At 34.2% G+C, this 20152-nt stretch overlaps 1 protein-coding gene across 5 annotated transcripts in view; it reads right to left on the bottom strand.

The window, feature by feature from the left end:
• dpp6b (dipeptidyl-peptidase 6b) overlaps window positions 1–20152 on the bottom strand; it is a 178378-nt gene that overhangs the window by 11865 nt on the left and 146361 nt on the right. For all 5 annotated transcript variants that reach the window (XM_058394909.1, XM_058394911.1, XM_058394907.1 and 2 more), the window contains exons 9-16: window positions 14847–15001; window positions 3461–3558; window positions 3229–3355; window positions 3008–3046; window positions 2292–2399; window positions 2115–2206; window positions 1938–1985; window positions 1622–1734 (exon numbers count right to left, since the gene is read on the bottom strand). In XM_058394909.1, the coding sequence (XP_058250892.1) occupies window positions 1622–1734; window positions 1938–1985; window positions 2115–2206; window positions 2292–2399; window positions 3008–3046; window positions 3229–3355; window positions 3461–3558; window positions 14847–15001 (780 nt within the window). The remainder of the gene's footprint in view (window positions 1–1621; window positions 1735–1937; window positions 1986–2114; window positions 2207–2291; window positions 2400–3007; window positions 3047–3228; window positions 3356–3460; window positions 3559–14846; window positions 15002–20152) is intronic.

Here is a 20152-nt window from a genome sequence, read left to right as displayed (position 1 = left end):
TAAATGATTCACTGAACGATTCAGCATTCGACTTATGTACGACTCAGTGAGTGCAACCTGTAAATGATTCACCGAACGATTCAGCATTCGACTTATATACGACTCAGTGAGTGCAACCTGTGAATGATTCACCGAACGATTCAGCATTCGACTTATATACGACTCAGTGAGTGCAACCTGTAAATGATTCACTGAAAGATTCAGCATGTAACTTATATAAGACGCGGTAAGTGCAACTTGTAGATGATTCTCCAAATGATTCAGCATGTAACTTATGTACGACTCGGTATGCAACTTCCAAACTATGTGGCGTACAATTTATAAATGATTCAGCATAAAACCTGCAAACGATTCAGTGAATGATTTACTGATTTGTTGTGAAACTTGCAAATGAATCAGCATACAGCTCAAATGATTCACTGCACAAGTTACAAATAAAGCAGCAAATTTGACTGCAACGTGGAAATGACTGTGTGCAACTAGTGAGACTGAGAAGCTTCTGAGTTAACACTGTGTGTGTGTGTGTGTAGTCGAGGGAAACTCTGATGCAGTGTGCACTCAGTCTCACACCTCTGGTTAATTACAGCTCTGTGTTTTGTCCTCGTCTCTGAGGCTTCGGGTCGTCTCCGGGTTTCGCACTAAGTGCCACATTATCATTAATGATAAAAGGCTCAGCTCAAGACTCATCCGATTAATAAGCTAAGCTCGGGGCAGCAGATCCCGCTAAGCAGATCAGCGGCCATGACAACCGGGTCTTACTGCGCCGATCAAAACCACATTGTGGAGGAAACGATGATTATGCACTCGGATGATTAATGCACTCGGATCAGTGAGGAAGTCGCACATCTGTCTCAATATATTCAAAACTATTGACTTAATGTCTCTATACCACCAATGAGAGACAGCGCTCTGTTGAAGCCATGATTCAGAGAAGACCAAAGATACAGAAACATGCAAATGATTCACCAAAAAATTCAGTGTGCCGCTAGTAAGTGATTCATTAATGTAAGTAAATGATTCACCAAACAATTCAGTGTGCCACTAGTAAATGATTCATTAATGTAAGTAAATGATTCACCAAACAATTCAGTATGCCACTAGTAATTGATTTATTGATGTAAGTAAATGATTCACCAAACAATTCAGTGTGCCACTAGTAAATGATTCATTAATGTAAGTAAATGATTCACCAAACAATTCAATGTGGCACTAGTAAATGATTCATCAACCTTAGTAAATGATTGAAACAAACAATTCAGTGTGTCACTCATTAATGATTTATCAATGTTAGTAAATGATTCACCAAACAATTCAGTGTGCCACTAGTAAATGATTCACTAATGTAAGTAAATGATTCACCAAACAATTCAGTAATAAACGATTCATCAGTGTCACCAAACCATTCAATGTGCAACTTGCAAACGATTCACTGAACAATTCAGCGTTCGACTTATGAACAATTCAGTATTCACAACACATTTCATCTGCTGCTTGAAAACGATTCACTGTGAAACGGTTCGACTCATATGATTCACAGAATGATTCAGTGGAAGGCCGAGAAGCGAGCGGATCGTGTCCGGCTCGGTTCTGAGTGAATATTGTCGGTGAAAACCTCTCTGACCTTTACAGTTGAGGAGGAAGTAGTTGGTGTCGGGGCTGAAGGAGCCGCTGACGAAGCCGCAGCTGAACTCGCAGGACAGACAGCGGCGGTTAAACGAGCCTGTGGTTAAGGCGCTGAAACACAACGCGCCGTCATTAGCATACATTCAACACAATGCACTAAAAAATCAGTCTGCTGAGACGTCACTGTGTAAAAGTATTGTAAATGTCTGTTATTCTCAAGGAGTCATTTTCAGATAAAACCCTTTTAATGATTCCGAATTTCTTTGTGTGCCAATACTTTTGCACCATGACCTGGGTGTACAGGTGATACGTACCTGTACAGGTGTCGCCGCTTGGGGTTGTCTTCTGTGCTGAGGAAATATCTGCCACACACATCAGTACGGATTTCATTAGCAGTGACAACCCCAGATAATCTGCACTGATTCAGATAAACAGCTGAATAATGTGTGTGTGTGTGTGTGTGTGTGTGCAGGTCAGTGATGGATGCTTACACCAGCTGTGTGTTCTCATTGTACGCTAAAATCTCTGTAACGTCCCAATCACCCGACGTCAAAGACTGCAGCGTGTCTGAGCTACTGTTGGGCTGAAACACACACACACACGTTTTGTTTAGTTTCAAAGTGGAAAAGCAGTGTTGGTGTGTGTGTGTGTGTGTGTGTGCGTCTCACCTGTGAGGTGGACATAGAGATGTGGTAGAACTTCCCTCGACCCCCCTGTGGTACTGCGCGGGTGAAGAAGAACCTGAGGCCATCTCTGGAGAACAGTGGAGCTTCATTCTGTGCCCAGGAGAATACACACACACACACACACACTCTGACTGGAGGCAGAAAAATCTATATACACATGCAGACTGTACATCTCTTTTAGGGATGTTAAAAGTGAGAGTGTGGAGATGATAAAGGTGATGGAGGTGATAAAGGTGAGGGAGGTGGTGAAGTTGAGGGAGGTGGTGAGGATGATGGAGGTGGTGAGGATGATGGAGGTGGTGAAGATGATGGAGGTGGTAAAGATGGTGATGGTGGTGAAGATGATGGAGGTGGTGAAGGTAATGGAGGTGGTGAAGGTGAGGGATGTGGTGAAGGTGATGAAAATGATAGAGGAGATGAAGGTGGTGAAGGTGATGAAAATGATAGAGGAGATGAAGATGATGAATGTGATGAAGATGGTGAAGGTGATGAAGGTGATAGAGATGGTGACAACAGTGAAGCTGATGAAGATGATGGTCTAGCTGATTGAGGTGATGAAGGTGATAGAGTTGATGAAGATGATGTATGTGGTGAAGGTGATGATGATGAAGGTGATGGAGGTGAAGATTATAAAGGTGGTGAAAATGATGACGGTGGTGAAGATGATGAAGATGATGGAGGTGATGAAGGTGACTCACCTGTCTGTGCAGCCAGCTCTCACTCTCATCCTCGTGTTTCTGAAAAAATCATCACAGCATTAACCATTTAGTTTCTTCTCTAATGGGCCAAACACACACACACACCTGATCAGTCAAATAGTTGATTAACAGTTGCTATGGAAACGCGTATCCGAGTTAGCATATAAATATAAACCTAAACATCTTCTGACCAATCAGAGGTCAGGACTCAGTCAGCTGACCTTGGTGCAGATCCCGGTGGTGGCTTCACACAGGGTGAGGATGGAGTTGTTCTGCGCTCGGTTCAGCCAGTTGATGGCCAGTTTGGTGCTGGTGGCCCACTTCACCATGGTGATGTAATACTCCTTCCTGTAACGAGAGCCGGTGTACGGTCACTCCACTTGTCAGCTGATGAAGTGTTTATTACAGTCTTACGATCCTTTATGAGCTGCTTGTGAAGACTGAGCCACTGACCCGATCCTGGGGTCCTCTGGCTTCTTCATACGGACTGTGTGCAGGGGTCCATTCAGGCTGACCACTGACACGTACACCTCAGGGTTCTCCTCACCGGCCTGCAGCGAGGACATCAAATCATGTTCATCTACATCATAACAACAACTATAGCAACAACAATAACTATAACAACAATAACTATAACAACAAAAATAACAACAATAACAACTAAAACAACAACAATAACTATAACAACAACTAAAACAACAACAATAACAACTAAAACTAAGACAACAACAACTAAAACAACAACAGCAACTATAACAACAACAATAACTAACAACAACAACTAAAACAACAATAACAACTAAAACAATAACTAACAACAACAACTAAAACAACAACAATAAAAAACAACAACAATAACAACTAAAACAACAACAATAACTAACAACAACAACTAAAACAACAACAATAACAACCATAACAAAAACTAAAACAACAACTATAACAACAACTATAACAACAACTATAACAACAACAATAACAACTAAAACTAAAACAACTATAACTATAACAACAACAACTAACAACAACAACTAAAACAACAACAATAACAACTAAAACAACAACAATAACTAACAACAACTAAAACAACAACAATAACAACTATAACAACAACTAAAACAACAACTATAACAACAACTAAAACAACAACAATAACAACTATAACAACAATAACTAACAACAACAACTAAAACAACAACAATAACAACTATAACAACAACTAAAACTAAAACAACAACAACTATAACAACAACAACTATAACAACAACAATAACAACTAAAACTAAAACAACTATAACAACAACAACTAAAACAACAACTATAACAACAACAACTAAAACAACAACAATAACTAACAACAACAACTAAAACAACAACAACAATAACTAACAACAACAACTAAAACAACAACAATAACTAACAACAACTAAAACAACAATAACTAACAACAACTAAAACAACAACAACTAAAACTAAAACAAAACAACTATAACAACAACAACTATAACTATAACAACAACTATAACAACAACAATAACAACTATAACAACAACTAAAACTAAAACAGCAACAACTATAACTATAACAACAACTAAAACAACAACAACAACTAAAACAACAACAATAACTAACAACAACTAAAACAACAACAATAACTAACAACAACAAATAAAACAACAATAACTAACAACAACAACCAAAACAACAACAATAACTAACAACTAAAACAACAACTAAAACAACAATAACAACTATAACAACAACTAAAACTAAAACAACAACAACTATAACAACAACAACTATAACTATAACTATAACAACAACAACTATAACTATAACAACTAAAACAACAACAATAACAACAACTAAAACAACAACAACTATAACAACAACTATAACAGCAACAACTATAACTATAACAACAACTAAAACAACAACAACTAAAACAACTATAACAACAACTATAACAAATATAACAGCAACAACTATAACTATAACAACTAAAACAACAATAACAACTATAACATCAACAATAACTAACAACAACAACAACTAAAACAACAACTAAAACAACAACAATAACAACAACAACTATAACTATAACAACTATAACAACAACTATAACTATAACAACAACTAAAACAACAACAATAACTAACAACAACAACTAAAACAACAACAATAACTAACAACAACAACTAAAACAACAACAATAACTAACAACAACAACTAAAACAACAATAACAACTATAACAACAACAATAACTAACAACAACAACTAAAACAACAACAATAACTAACAACAACAACTAAAACAACAACAATAACTAACAACAACAACTATAACAACAACTATAACAACAACTGTAAATATAACAACAACAACAACTATAACAACAACAATAACAACTATAACAACAACTATAACAGCAACAACTATAATGATAACAACAACTAAAACAACAACTATAACAACAACAACTAAAACAACAACAATAACTAACAACAACAACTAAAACAACAACAATAACAACAACTAAAACAACAACAATAACAACTATAACAACAACTAAAACTAAAACAACAACAACTATAACAACAACAACTATAACTATAACAACAACAACTATAACAACAACAACTAAAACTAAAACAACAACTATAACAACAACAACGATAACTATAACAACAACAACTATAACAACAACAATAACAACTATAACAACAACAACTAAAACTAAAACAACAACAACTATAACAACTATAACAATAACAACAACTAAAACAACAACTATAACTAACAACAACTAAAACAATAACAACAACTAAAACAACAACTATAACAACAACAACTAAAACTAAAACAACAACTATAACAACAACTATAACTATAACAACAACTATAACAACAACAACTATAACTATAACAACAACTAAAACAACAACAATAACAACTATAACAACAACTAAAACAACAATAACTATAACAACAACAACTAAAACAACAACAATAACTAACAACAACAACTAACAACAACAACTAAAACAACAACAACTAAAACAACAACAACTAAAACAACAACTAAAACAACAATAACAACTATAACAACAACAACTAAAACAACAACAATAACAACTAAAACAATAACTAACAACAACAACTAAAACAACAACAATAACAAATAACAATAACAACTAAAACAACAACAATAACTAACAACAACAACTAAAACAACAATAACAACCATAACAAAAACTAAAACAACAACAACAACTATAACAACAATAACAACTAAAACTAAAATAACTAAAACAACAACAACTAACAACAACAACTAAAACAACAACAATAACAACTAAAACAACAATAACTAACAACAACTAAAACAACAACAATAACAACTATAACAACTAAAACTAAAACAACAACAATAACTAACAACAACTAAAACAACAACAATAACAACTATAACAACAACTAAAACTAAAACAACAACAACTATAACAACAACTAAAACAACAACAATAACAACTATAACAACAATAACTAACAACAACAACTAAAACAACAACAATAACAACTAAAACAATAACTAACAACAACAACTAAAACAACAACAATAACAAATAACAACAATAACTAACAACAACTAAAACAACAACAATAACAACTATAACAACAACTAAAACTAAAACAACAACAACTATAACAACTAAAACAACAACAATAACAACTATAACAACAATAACTAACAACAACAACTAAAACAACAACAATAACAACTAAAACAATAACTAACAACAACAACTAAAACAACAACTATAACTACAACTAAAACTAAAACAACAACAACTATAACAACAACAACTATAACTATAACAACAACAACTAAAACAACAACAATAACAACAACAACTAAAACAACAACAATAACAACAACAACTAAAACAACAACAATAACTAACAACAACAACTAAAACAACAACAATAACTAACAACAACAACTAAAACAACAACAATAACTAACAACAACTAAAACAACAATAACTAACAACAACAATAACTAAAACAACAACAACTATAACAACAACTAAAACTAAAACACAACAACTATAACTATAACAACAACAACTATAACAACAACAATAACAACTATAACAACAACTAAAACAACAACAATAACTAACAACAACAACTAAAACAACAACAATAACTGACAACAACAAATAAAACAACAATAACTAACAACAACAACCAAAACAACAACAATAACTAACAACTAAAACAACAACTAAAACAACAATAACAACTATAACAACAACTAAAACTAAAACAACAACAACTATAACAACAACTATAACAACTATAACATCAACAACTATAACTATAACAACTAAAACAACAACAATAACAACTATAACAACAACTAAAACAACAACAACTAAAACAACAACAACTATAACAACAACTATAACAACTATAACAGCAACAACTATAACTATAACAACAACTAAAACAACAACTAAAAACAACTATAACAACTATAACAACTATAACAGCAACAACTATAACTATAACAACAACTAAAACAACAATAACAACTATAACAACAACAATAACTAACAACAACAACAACAACTAAAACAACAACTAAAACAACAACAATAACAACAAAAACTAAAACAACAACAACTATAACTATAACAACTATAACAACAACTATAACTATAACAACAACTAAAACAACAACAATAACTAACAACAACAACTAAAACAACAACAATAACTAACAACAACAACTAAAACAACAATAACTAACAACAACAACTAAAACAACAACAATAACTAACAACAACTAAAACAACAACAATAACAACTATAACAACAACTATAACAACAACTGTAAATATAACAACAACAACAACTATAACAACAACAATAACAACTATAACAGCAACAACTATAACGATAACAACAACTAAAACAACAACTATAACTAACAACAACAACTAAAACAACAACAATAACTAACAACAACAACTAAAACAACAACAATAACAACAACAACTAAAACAACAACAACAACTATAACAACAACTATAACGATAACAACAACTAAAACAACAACTATAACTAACAACAACAACTAAAACAACAACAATAACTAACAACAACAACTAAAACAACAACAATAACAACAACAACTAAAACAACAACAATAACAACTATAACAACAACTAAAACTAAAACAACAACAACTATAACAACAACGATAACTAACAACAACAACTATAACAACAACAATAACAACTATAACAACAACAACTAAAACAACAACTATAACAACTATAACAATAACAACAACTATAACAACTATAACTAACAACAACAACTAAAACAATAACAACAACAACTAAAACAACAACAACTAAAACAACAACAACTATAACAACAACAACTAAAACTAAAACAACAACTATATAACAACAACTATAACAACAACAATAACAACTATAACAACAACTAAAACAACAATAACAACTATAACAACAACAACTAAAACAACAATAACTAACAACAACAACTAAAACAACAACAATAACTAACAACAACTAACAACAACAACTAAAACAACAACAATAACTAACAACAACAACTAAAACAACAATAACAACTATAACAACAACTAAAACTAAAACAACAACAACTATAAATATAACAACAACAATTATAACAACAATAACAACTATAACAACAACTAAAACAACAACTAACAACAACAACTAAAACAACAATAACTAACAACAACTAAAACAACAACAACTATAACAACAACAACTAAAACTAAAACAACAACTATAACAACAACTATAACTATAACAACAACTATAACAACAACAACTATAACAACAACTAAAACAACAACTAAAACAATAATAACTAACAACAACTAAAACAACAATAACTAACAACAACTAAAACAACAACTAAAACAACAATAACAAATATAACAACAACTAAAACTAAAACAACAACTATAACAACAACAACTATAACTATAACAACAACAACAACTATAACAACAACAATAACAACTATAACAGCAACAACTAAAACTAAAACAACAACAACAACTATAACAACTATAACAGCAACAACTATAACTATAACAACAACTAAAACAACAACTATAACTAACAACAACAACTAAAACAACAACAATAACAACTATAACAACAACAACAACTAAAACTAAAACAACAACAACTATAACAACAACTATAACTATAACAACAACTATAACAACTATAACAACAACAACTAAAACAACAACAATAACTAACAACAACAACTAAAACAACAACAATAACTAACAACAACAACTAAAACAACAACAATAACTAACAACAACAACTAAAACAACAACAATAACAACTATAACAACAACTAAAACAACAACAATAACTAACAACAACAACTAAAACAACAACAATAACTAACAACAACTAAAACAACAACAACAACAACTAAAACAACAACTAAAACAACAACAATAACAACTATAACAACAACTAAAACAACAACAATAACTAAGAACAACAACTAAAACAACAACAATAACTAACAACAACAACTAAAACAACAACAATAACTAACAACAACTAAAACAACAACAACTAAAACAACAACAATAACAACTATAACAACAACTAACAACAACTAAAACAACAACTAAAACAACAACTAAAACAACAATAACTAACAACAACAACTAAAACAACAACAATAACTAACAACAACTAAAACAACAACAATAACAACTATAACAACAACTAAAACTAAAACAACAGCAACTATAACAACAACTATAACTATAACAACAACAACAACAACAACTATAACAACAACAATAACAACTATAACAGCAACAACTAAAACAACAATAACAACTAAAACAACAACAACTATAACAACTAAAACTAAAACAACAACAACTATAACTATAACAACAACTATAACAACAACAATAACAACTATAACAACAACTAAAACTAAAACAACAATAACAACTATAACAACAACTAAAACAACAACAACAACAACTAAAACAACAACAACTATAACAACAACAACTAAAACAAAAACAACAATAACTATAACAACAACTATAACAACAACAACTATAACTATAACAACAACTAAAACAACAACCAAAACAACAACAATAACTAACAACACCAACTAAAACAACAACAATAACTAACAACTAAAACAACAACAATAACTAACAACAACTAAAACAACAACAATAACTAACAACAACTAAAACAACGAAAACAACAACAATAACAACTATAACAACAACAACTAAAACTAAAACAACAACAACTAAAACAACTATAACAACAACTATAACAATAACAACTATAACAGCAACAACTAAAACTAAAACAACAACAACTAAAACTAAAACAACAACAACTATAACAACAACTATAACAATAACAATAACAACTATAACAGCAACAACTATAACTATAACAACAACTAAAACAACAACAATAACTAACAACTAAAACAACAATAACAACTATAACAACAACTAAAACTAAAACAACAACTATAACAACAACTATAACTATAACAACAACAACTATAACAACAACTAAAACTAAAACAACAACAACTATAACAGCAACAACTATAACTATAACAACAACTAAAACAACAATAACAACTAAAACAACAACAACAACAACTATAACAACTAAAACTATAACAACAACAACTATAACTATAACAACAACAACTATAACAACAACTAACAACTATAACAACAACAACTAAAACTTAAACAACAACAACTATAACAACTAACAGCAACAACTATAACTATAACAACTAAAACAACAACAATAACTAACAACAACTAAAACAACTATAACAACTATAACAGCAACAACTATAACTATAACAACTATAACAGCAACAACTATAACTATAACAACAACTAAAACAACAACTATAACTAACAACAACAACTAAAACAACAACAATAACTAACAACAACAACTAAAACAACAACAATAACAACTATAACAACAACAACTAAAACTAAAACAACAACAACTATAACAACAACAACTATAACTATAACAACAACAACTATAACTATAACAACAACAACAACAACTATAACAACAACAACTAGAACTAAAACAACAACAACAACTATAACAACTATAACAGCAACAACTATAACTATAACAACAACTAAAACAACAACTATAACTAACAACAACAACAATAACTAACAACAACAACTAAAACAACAACCATAACTAACAACAACAACTATAACAACAACAACTATAACAACTATAACAGCAACAACTATAACTATAACAACAACTAAAACAACAACTATAACTAACAACAACTAAAACAACAACAATAACTAACAACAACAACTAATACAACAACAATAACTAACAACAACAACTAAAACAACAACAATAACAACTATAACAACAACAACTAAAACTAAAACAACTAAAACAACAACAACTATAACAACAACAATAACAACTACAACAACAACAACTAAAACTAAAACAACAGCAACAACTATACCTATAACAGCAACAACTATAACTATACCAGCAACAACTATAACTATACCAGCAACAACTATAACAGCAACAACTATAACTATAACAGCAACAATAACAACTACAACAACAACTAAAACTAAAACAACAGCAACAACTATACCTATAACAGCAACAACTATAACTATACCAGCAACAACTATAACTATACCAGCAACAACTATAACTATAACAGCAACAATAACAACTACAACAACTAAAACTAAAACAACTAAAACTAAAACAACAGCAACAACTATAACTATAACAGCAACAACTATAACTATAACAGCAACTATAACTATAACAGCAACAACTATAACAACAACAACTAAAACAACAATAACAACTAAAACAACAACTAAAACAACAACAATAACAACTATAACAACAACTAAAACTAAAACAACAACAATAACAACTATAACAACAACTAAAACTAAAACAACAACTATAACAACAACTATAACTATAACAACAACAACTATAACAACAACTAACAACTATAACAACAACTAAAACTTAAACAACAACTAAAACAACAACTATAACTATAACAACAACAACTATAACAACAACTAAAACTTAAACAACAACTAAAACAACAACTATAACAACAACAACAACTATAACAACAACAACTAAAACTAAAACAACAACAATAACAACTATAACAACAACTAAAACTAAAACAACAACTATAACAACAACTATAACTATAACAACAACAACTATAACAACAACTAACAACTATAACAACAACTAAAACTTAAACAACAACTAAAACAACAACTATAACAACAACTAAAACAACAACTATAACAACTATAACAGCAACAACTATAACTATAACAACAACTAAAACAACAACTATAACTAACAACAACAACTAAAACAACAACAATAACTAACAACAACTAAAACAACAATAACAACAACTAAAACAACAACTAAAACAACAACAATAACAACTATAACAACAACAACTAAAACTAAAACAACAACAACTATAACAACAACAACTATAACTATAACAACAACAACAACTATAACAACTATAACAACAACAAATAAAACTAAAACAACAACTATAACAACAACAACTATAACTATAACAACAACAACAACTATAACAACAACTAAAACTAAAACAACAACAACTATAACAGCAACAACTATAACTATAACAACAACTAAAACAACAACTATAACAACAACAACTAAAACAACAATAACTAACAACAACAACTAAAACAACAACAACTAAAACAACAACAATAACAACTATAACAACAACAACTAAAACTAAAACAACAACTATAACAACAACAACTATAACTATAACAACAACTATAACAACTATAACAGCAACAACTATAACTAACAACAACTAAAACAACAACTATAACTAACAACAACTAAAACAACAATAACTAACAACAATAACTAACAACAACAACTAATACAACAACAATAACTAACAACAACAACTAAAACAACAACAATAACAATTATAACAACAACAACTAAAACTAAAACAACAACTATAACAACAACAACTATAACTATAACAACAACTAAAACAACAACAACTATAACAACAACTATAACTATAACAACAACAACTATAACAACAACAACAACTATAACAACAACAATAACAACTACAACAACTAAAACTAAAACAACAGCAACAACTATAACTATAACAGCAACAACTATAACAGCAACAACTATAACTATACCAGCAACAACTATAACAACAACAACTATAACTATAACAGCAACAACTATAACTATAACAGCAACAATAACAACTACAACAACAACAACTAAAACTAAAACAACAGCAACAACTATAACTATAACAGCAACAACTATAACTATAACAACAACTAAAACAACAACTATAACAACAACGACGAAAACTAAAACAACAACTATAACAACTATAACAACAACTATAACTACCAACAACAACAACTGTAACAACAACAACTATAACTATAACAACAACTATAACAACAAGTATAACAACTATAACAACAACTATAACTATAACAACAACAACAACTATAACTAACAACAACAACAACAACTGTAACAACAACAACAACTATAACTATAACAACAACTATAACAACAAGTATAACAACTATAACAACAACTATAACTATAACAACAACAACAACTATAACTAACAACAACAACAACAACTGTAACAACAACAACAACTATAACTATAACAACAACAACAACTATAACTAACAACAACAACAACAACTGTAACAACAACAACTATAACTATAACAACAACAACAACTATAACTATAACAACAACAACAACTATAACTACCAACAACAACAACTGTAACAACAACAACTATAACTATAACAACAACTATAACAACAAGTATAACAACTATAACAACAACTATAACTATAACAACAACAACAACTATAACTAACAACAACAACAACAACTGTAACAACAACAACAACTATAACTATAACAACAACAACAACTATAACTAACAACAACAACAACAACTGTAACAACAACAACTATAACTATAACAACAACAACAACTATAACTAACAACAACAACAACAACTGTAACAACAATAACTATAACTATAACAACAACTATAACAACAACTATAACAACTATAACAACAACTATAACAACAACTATAACAACAACTGTAACAACAACTGTAACAACAACTATAACAACTATAACAACAACTATAACTAACAACAACAACTATAACAACAACAACTCTGTGTGTGTGTATGTGTGTGTGTGTACACACTTTAGGGTAGCGGTACTCCTGAGTGTGTGTGTGTGTGTGTATGTGTGTGTGTACACACTTTAGGGTAGCGGTACTCCTGAGTGTGTGTGTATGTGTGTGTGTGTGTGTGTGTCTGTGTGTGTGTGTATATGTGTGTGTGTGTGTGTGTGTACACACTTTAGGGTAGCGGTACTCCTGAGTGTGTGTGTATATGTGTGTGTGTGTGTGTCTGTGTGTGTGTGTGTATATGTGTGTGTGTGTGTACACACTTTAGGGTAGCGGTACTCCTGAGTGTGTGTGTGTGTGTGTGTGTGTGTGTGTGTACACACTTTAGGGTAGCGGTACTCCTGAGTGTGTGTGTATGTGTGTGTGTGTGTGTGTGTGTACACACTTTAGGGTAGCGGTACTCCTGAGCTCCAGGGTACAGGCCTCCAGTGAACATGGGCAGCTCCATCCGGGGCACCAGAGTGTCGTTAATGGTGGCGTACGCGAGCCTCAGACCGTCCGGGGACCACCAGTGTGCAGTGTGAGACCTGAAGATCTCCTCTGATGCACACACACACACACACACACACACAGACACAGACACACACACACAGACAAATCCATCAAGATCAGCACCAAATGATTCATAAACACTCTAACAAAACAAACACCTTACAGATCAATAAATAAATTCACCAATCAATCAATCAATCATACACTCATTAATACACAGAGGAGAAAATCATTTAATAACTCAACAAACTCGAAAGTAAACACTTTAATATATACAAACAATTTAATGATCAGAAAATAAACATAAACAAAAACATAATTAATTCATCAGTGACAACTGATTCATAAACAATGTGAACAATCAATCAATCAACTAATAAATCATTTAGTCCATCAATCAATAATAATAATAATCTGAACTCCTGGCACCGCTGGACATTTCCACTCCTCTACATGTGGTGTCCAGTTTGGAGTCCTGCAGCACGTCTCTGGACTGTGAAAAACTTTTAAGCACAGAGGTCAAAGGTGAACAGCTCCAACTGCAAACATGAGCAGGGTGTAAAGCAGCGTGAGTGAGATTTATTTCTCCACTCACTGTTCCTGCTCCGCCTCAGGAGCTCCATCCATCACCTCACCAAGTGGAGAGAGAGAGAGAAAGAGAGAGAGAGGGAGAGAGGGAGGGAGAGAGAGAGAGAGAGAGAGAGAGGGAGGGAGAGAGAGAGAGAGAGGGAGGGAGAGAGGGAGAGAGAGAGAGGGAGGGAGAGAGGGAGAGGGAGGGAGAGGTAGAGGGAGAGGGAGAGAGAGAGAGAGCGAGCCAGAGAGAGAGGGGGGGGGAGAGAGAGAGAGAGAGAGAGAGAGAAAGAGTGAGGGGGGGAGAAGAGAGGGACAGAGAGAGAGAGAGCGAGAGGGAGAGAGAGGGAGGGAGAGTGGGCGAGAGAGGGAGGGAGAGTGGGAGAGAGAGAGGGGGGGAGAGAGAGGGAGAGAGAGAGAGACACAGAGAGACACAGAGAGACAGGGAGAGAGAGAGAGAGGGAGAGAGAGGGAGAGAGAGAGAGGGAGGGGGGGACTTTTTTTTTTTGACTTTTTACAGTCTTTTATTTACACGTCACATCATACATAGATCATGGTGACTTAATAAATAAACAAATAAATATTAAAACCATTTCAATAAATTAGGTTCAGTATAGCAGTGAATAGTTAAAAATAATGAGGATTAGTTCAGCTCTGGTGCAAAGCAGAGCTCTCCTCCTTCAACAGCACACAGAGGTTTCTCATACCACCACACTGCCTCAAACATCAAGTCATTCATACTCTTATAAAAATTAAAATCAATTAAAATTCTTGATTTAGCCAGTCTGGAGAAAATTCTTTTAGCATCACAGTCTGTGTTTTGTGTCATCTTGTTCTTTCTGCTCAGGTATATTGCCATTTTAGCTTGACCAAATATAAAATTAATCAGTTGGCATTTGAACCGGTGTTTCCTGACGTACTTAAAACCAGAAATAAAACACTGAAAAGTAAAAACAACATTAAAAGACCTTAAAATGCTCCGTAAAAAATCAAACAATGATTGTAACCTGGAGCAGTGAATAAAAGCATGACAAACTGTTTCTCTCTGTGAACAAAAAGGACAGTTGTGTGCAACATCAGGATTTAAAACAGAAATAGAAGCATTCACAGAGATAATACCATGTAAAATCCTCCATTGGAGGTCGGCAGCTTTTTTTGTTAATGGTGGTTTATAAAGTGCCCTCCACTCTAGTTTAATATCAGCATTAAAACCCAGAACACTTCTCCATGAGGTGTCCACCCTCCCACTCAGCCTTTTCTTGTTTAAAACTTTGACACAGGCTCTGTAGAGCAGCTTCCCCGACACTGATCCAAAGTTCATCTCTGCTTTACCCCGGCACTCCAGGAGCGGACCTTCAGACCCCTCAAGGTCAGGAGCGATGTCCAGCTGGGGAAAAGGTCCTTCATCTGCAGGGTTGGTCTCAGTAATCTGGTAGTCCATCAACTGAACACGCTCCTCTGATGTTAGGGTGGTCCTCCAGCGATGTAGGAGCTGATCGACAATGCGCAGGGACCTTAGTCCCAATCGCGCTGCCAGGTTCTCTGCCTGCGACAGGTCTGTCCCCGCGACGTTCACCAGCTCCCGCAGTGTCATGACCCTTGAGGAGATGAGTACTCTGGACAATGCAGGGGCGGTTACACCTGAGATGTCCAGTCCCCCACCGTGAATCAGGGGCTCCTCCAGAAGCCAGTGTAGTGTTCCATAGCCCTTGTTTTGTTTTCTAAAACAGTTCCAGATTTTAAAAAGTCCACAGTAAAAACTCGGTAATCCCGAAACGTCCAGCATTTTGGTGTCCATTAAAAACAAAGTTCGGTCCAGCCCCAGTCCTCCGACCTTGTGTAAAAGTCCATGGGCTGCTGCTCTCCATATTAAGTCTTTGGGACCAGTAAGAAGTCTCTGGAGAAACTGGAGGCGGAAAGCTGCAGTTCTGCTGGCTAACTGGATCAGCCCCTGCCCCCCTTCCTCTTTGGGCAGGTGAAGGACGCTCTGAGGAATCCAGTGTAGACCGTCCCAAAAGAAGTCCACCAGCAGGGCCTGGATGTTCGCAAGCAGGTTCGGCAGCGGATCCACGCATGCCAGCTTGTGCCAGAGGGACGACGCGGCAAGGTTGTTAATGACCAGCGTTCTCCCCCTGTAGGACATCCTTGGGACCTTGGGACCAGCCGCTTCCACCTGCTCAGTCTGCCTTTAACATGCTCTACAGTACCTTCCCAGTTTTTATCTAAAAACTCAATGTTCCCCAGGTAGACACCCAAGTATTTAAAATCACCTTTTTTCCACACTAGACCCCCTGGTAGCAAAGGCTGCTCTCCTCCCCACTCCCCAACTAAAATGGCTTCACTTTTGTTCCAGTTAACTTTTGCAGAGGATAAAACCTGAAAGTCATTTAAAATGTCGGTTAAAACATTCACGTCTTTCTGTGAGTCTATCATTACTACCAGGTCATCTGCATATGCTGACAGACAGATAGAGGTATTGGTGTGTGGAATGTTAAAACCAGAAAGATGACTTCTCAATCTGTTTAAAAGAGGTTCAATTGCTAATGTGTAAAGCATGCCTGACAAAGCACAGCCTTGCCTGATACCTCTCAACACTTTAAAAGGAGCACATAAACCACCATTAACCTTCACTACACTCTCAATTTCACAGTACAACAACTTGATCATGGCTATAAAACCTGGGTTGAACCCGAAGGTTTCCAGCACCTTCCACAAATATTCATGTTCAACCCGGTCAAATGCCTCTTCCTGTTCTAGAAAAATCAGACCAGTCTTCAAGCCAAATAGTCTGGAGATGTCAAAATGTTGCGAATTAAATAAACATTGTCAAATATAGACCTATCAGGCACACAGTACGACTGGTCCCGGTGAGTGATCTGCTCCATAACCTTGGTCAGTCTTGAGGCTAATGCTTTTGAGAGCAGTTTGATGTCAGTGCACAGTAGTGACACCGGGCGCCAGTTCTTCAGGTGGGTCAGGTCTCCCTTTTTTGGCAGCAGGGTCAGCACGGCTCTCCGGCAACTCAGCGGGAGCTGACCAACATTCATGCTGTCCCGTAGGACCTCCAGCACGTCCTGCCCTATTACTGCCCAGAAAACCTTGTAGAATTCAACAGGGAGACTGTCTATACCTGGCACCCGCCCGTTCTCCATGCCTTGGAGAGCTTTGTGGAGCTCTGCCAGTGTCAATTCTCCATCCAGTTCCCTGGCCGCTTGCTCAGAGAGCTTTGGCAGGTCTTTCAGAAAGCTCTCCTCCACCACTTGTGCCCCTGACCTCTCACTGCTGTACAGCTTTGAGTAGAAGCTTACTGTCTGCTGGCGAATTTCAGTGGGCTCAGATAAGAGATCCCCTGATTCTGTTCACACAGCATGTATGAATCTTTTCTGTCCATTCTTTTGCTCTAAACTGAAGAAGAACTTAGAAGGAGCATCCATCTCTGTCACACTTGTGAAGCGTGAGCGGACCAGCGCCCCCTGTGCTGTGGTGTCTAACAGGTCATTCATTTTGGCTTTTTTACTTTTGAGGGCTTCAATATGCCTTCGATTTCCAGTGGCCTCCAAACGCGGGAGTTCCTCTATTTGTATCTCCAGAGCTTTCATAGATCTAATAATGTCTCTTGTGACATTGAGAGTGTACTGCTGACAAAACACTTTGATCTGTGTTTTGGTAAAATCCCACCACTCTTGTAGAGAGTTAAAAGCTGCCTTCTCAGATTTAAAACAATTAAATATATAAGTAAAAGACTCTCTAAAATTAGCATCTTCTAAAACTGCTGTGTTAAAATGCCAGTAGGCACTCTTAGGCTTTACATTCTTTTTACTGATGGTACACTGTACCATACTGTGGTCTGAGATACCTACTGGAACAATAAAACACTTTGCAAAAAAAGTCAGCTGATGCTTAAAACAATAAAAACGATCCAATCTCGCCAGGGAGAGTGTGTTGTCTGTGGAGTGGGCCCACGTGTGCTGTCTCTGTTTTTTATGTAGGTTTCTCCATACATCACTTAGCTCATGGGCCTCAATCATCTCCCACAGGCGTTTACGGGAAGCCATGTGAGGTTCTGCATGGTTTCGATCGAGAATATCTGCTGTGCAGTTAAAATCACCACCCAAAATTAAAATATTAGTGGTGTCGCTATTAGCAATGACACTATTCAGTGTATCTAAAAAACTCATCCTCTCTACTGCACTGGTGGGAGTGTACACACAGATAAAATCTAAAACCTCATTCTCATAAAATGCTTTTACTTATAAAAGCCTCCCGTTTAAAATCTCTTCGACTGAATAAGAACATGGAATAAAACTGCGAGCAAAGAGCAGAGCAACTCCACCACTGAGCAACGTGTTGTGACTTAAAATCGCCAGCCCATCCCACTCCTTTACCCAATCAGCAGCATTACTGTTATCACTATGGGTTTCCTGCAGCATCATGACATCAATCTGCTTTTGCTTCATGAGTTCATATAACTTAATTCTCTTATTATATTCTCTTGCTCCATTAACATTCAAGCTCTCAACATGAATCTCATTCATTAAAAAGTATAGATAAAAGAAACAGAGGATTAAAAACCACTCTATCATAAAACACAGCACACATTCTACAAATTATCCTCAGGATTTTCCTTAT

This window comes from Hemibagrus wyckioides, linkage group LG07, assembly GCF_019097595.1.
Source record: "Hemibagrus wyckioides isolate EC202008001 linkage group LG07, SWU_Hwy_1.0, whole genome shotgun sequence".
Lineage (NCBI taxonomy): Eukaryota > Metazoa > Chordata > Actinopteri > Siluriformes > Bagridae > Hemibagrus > Hemibagrus wyckioides.
Note: the sequence above shows the minus strand (reverse complement) of the source record. Positions and strands in the feature narration are given on the sequence as shown.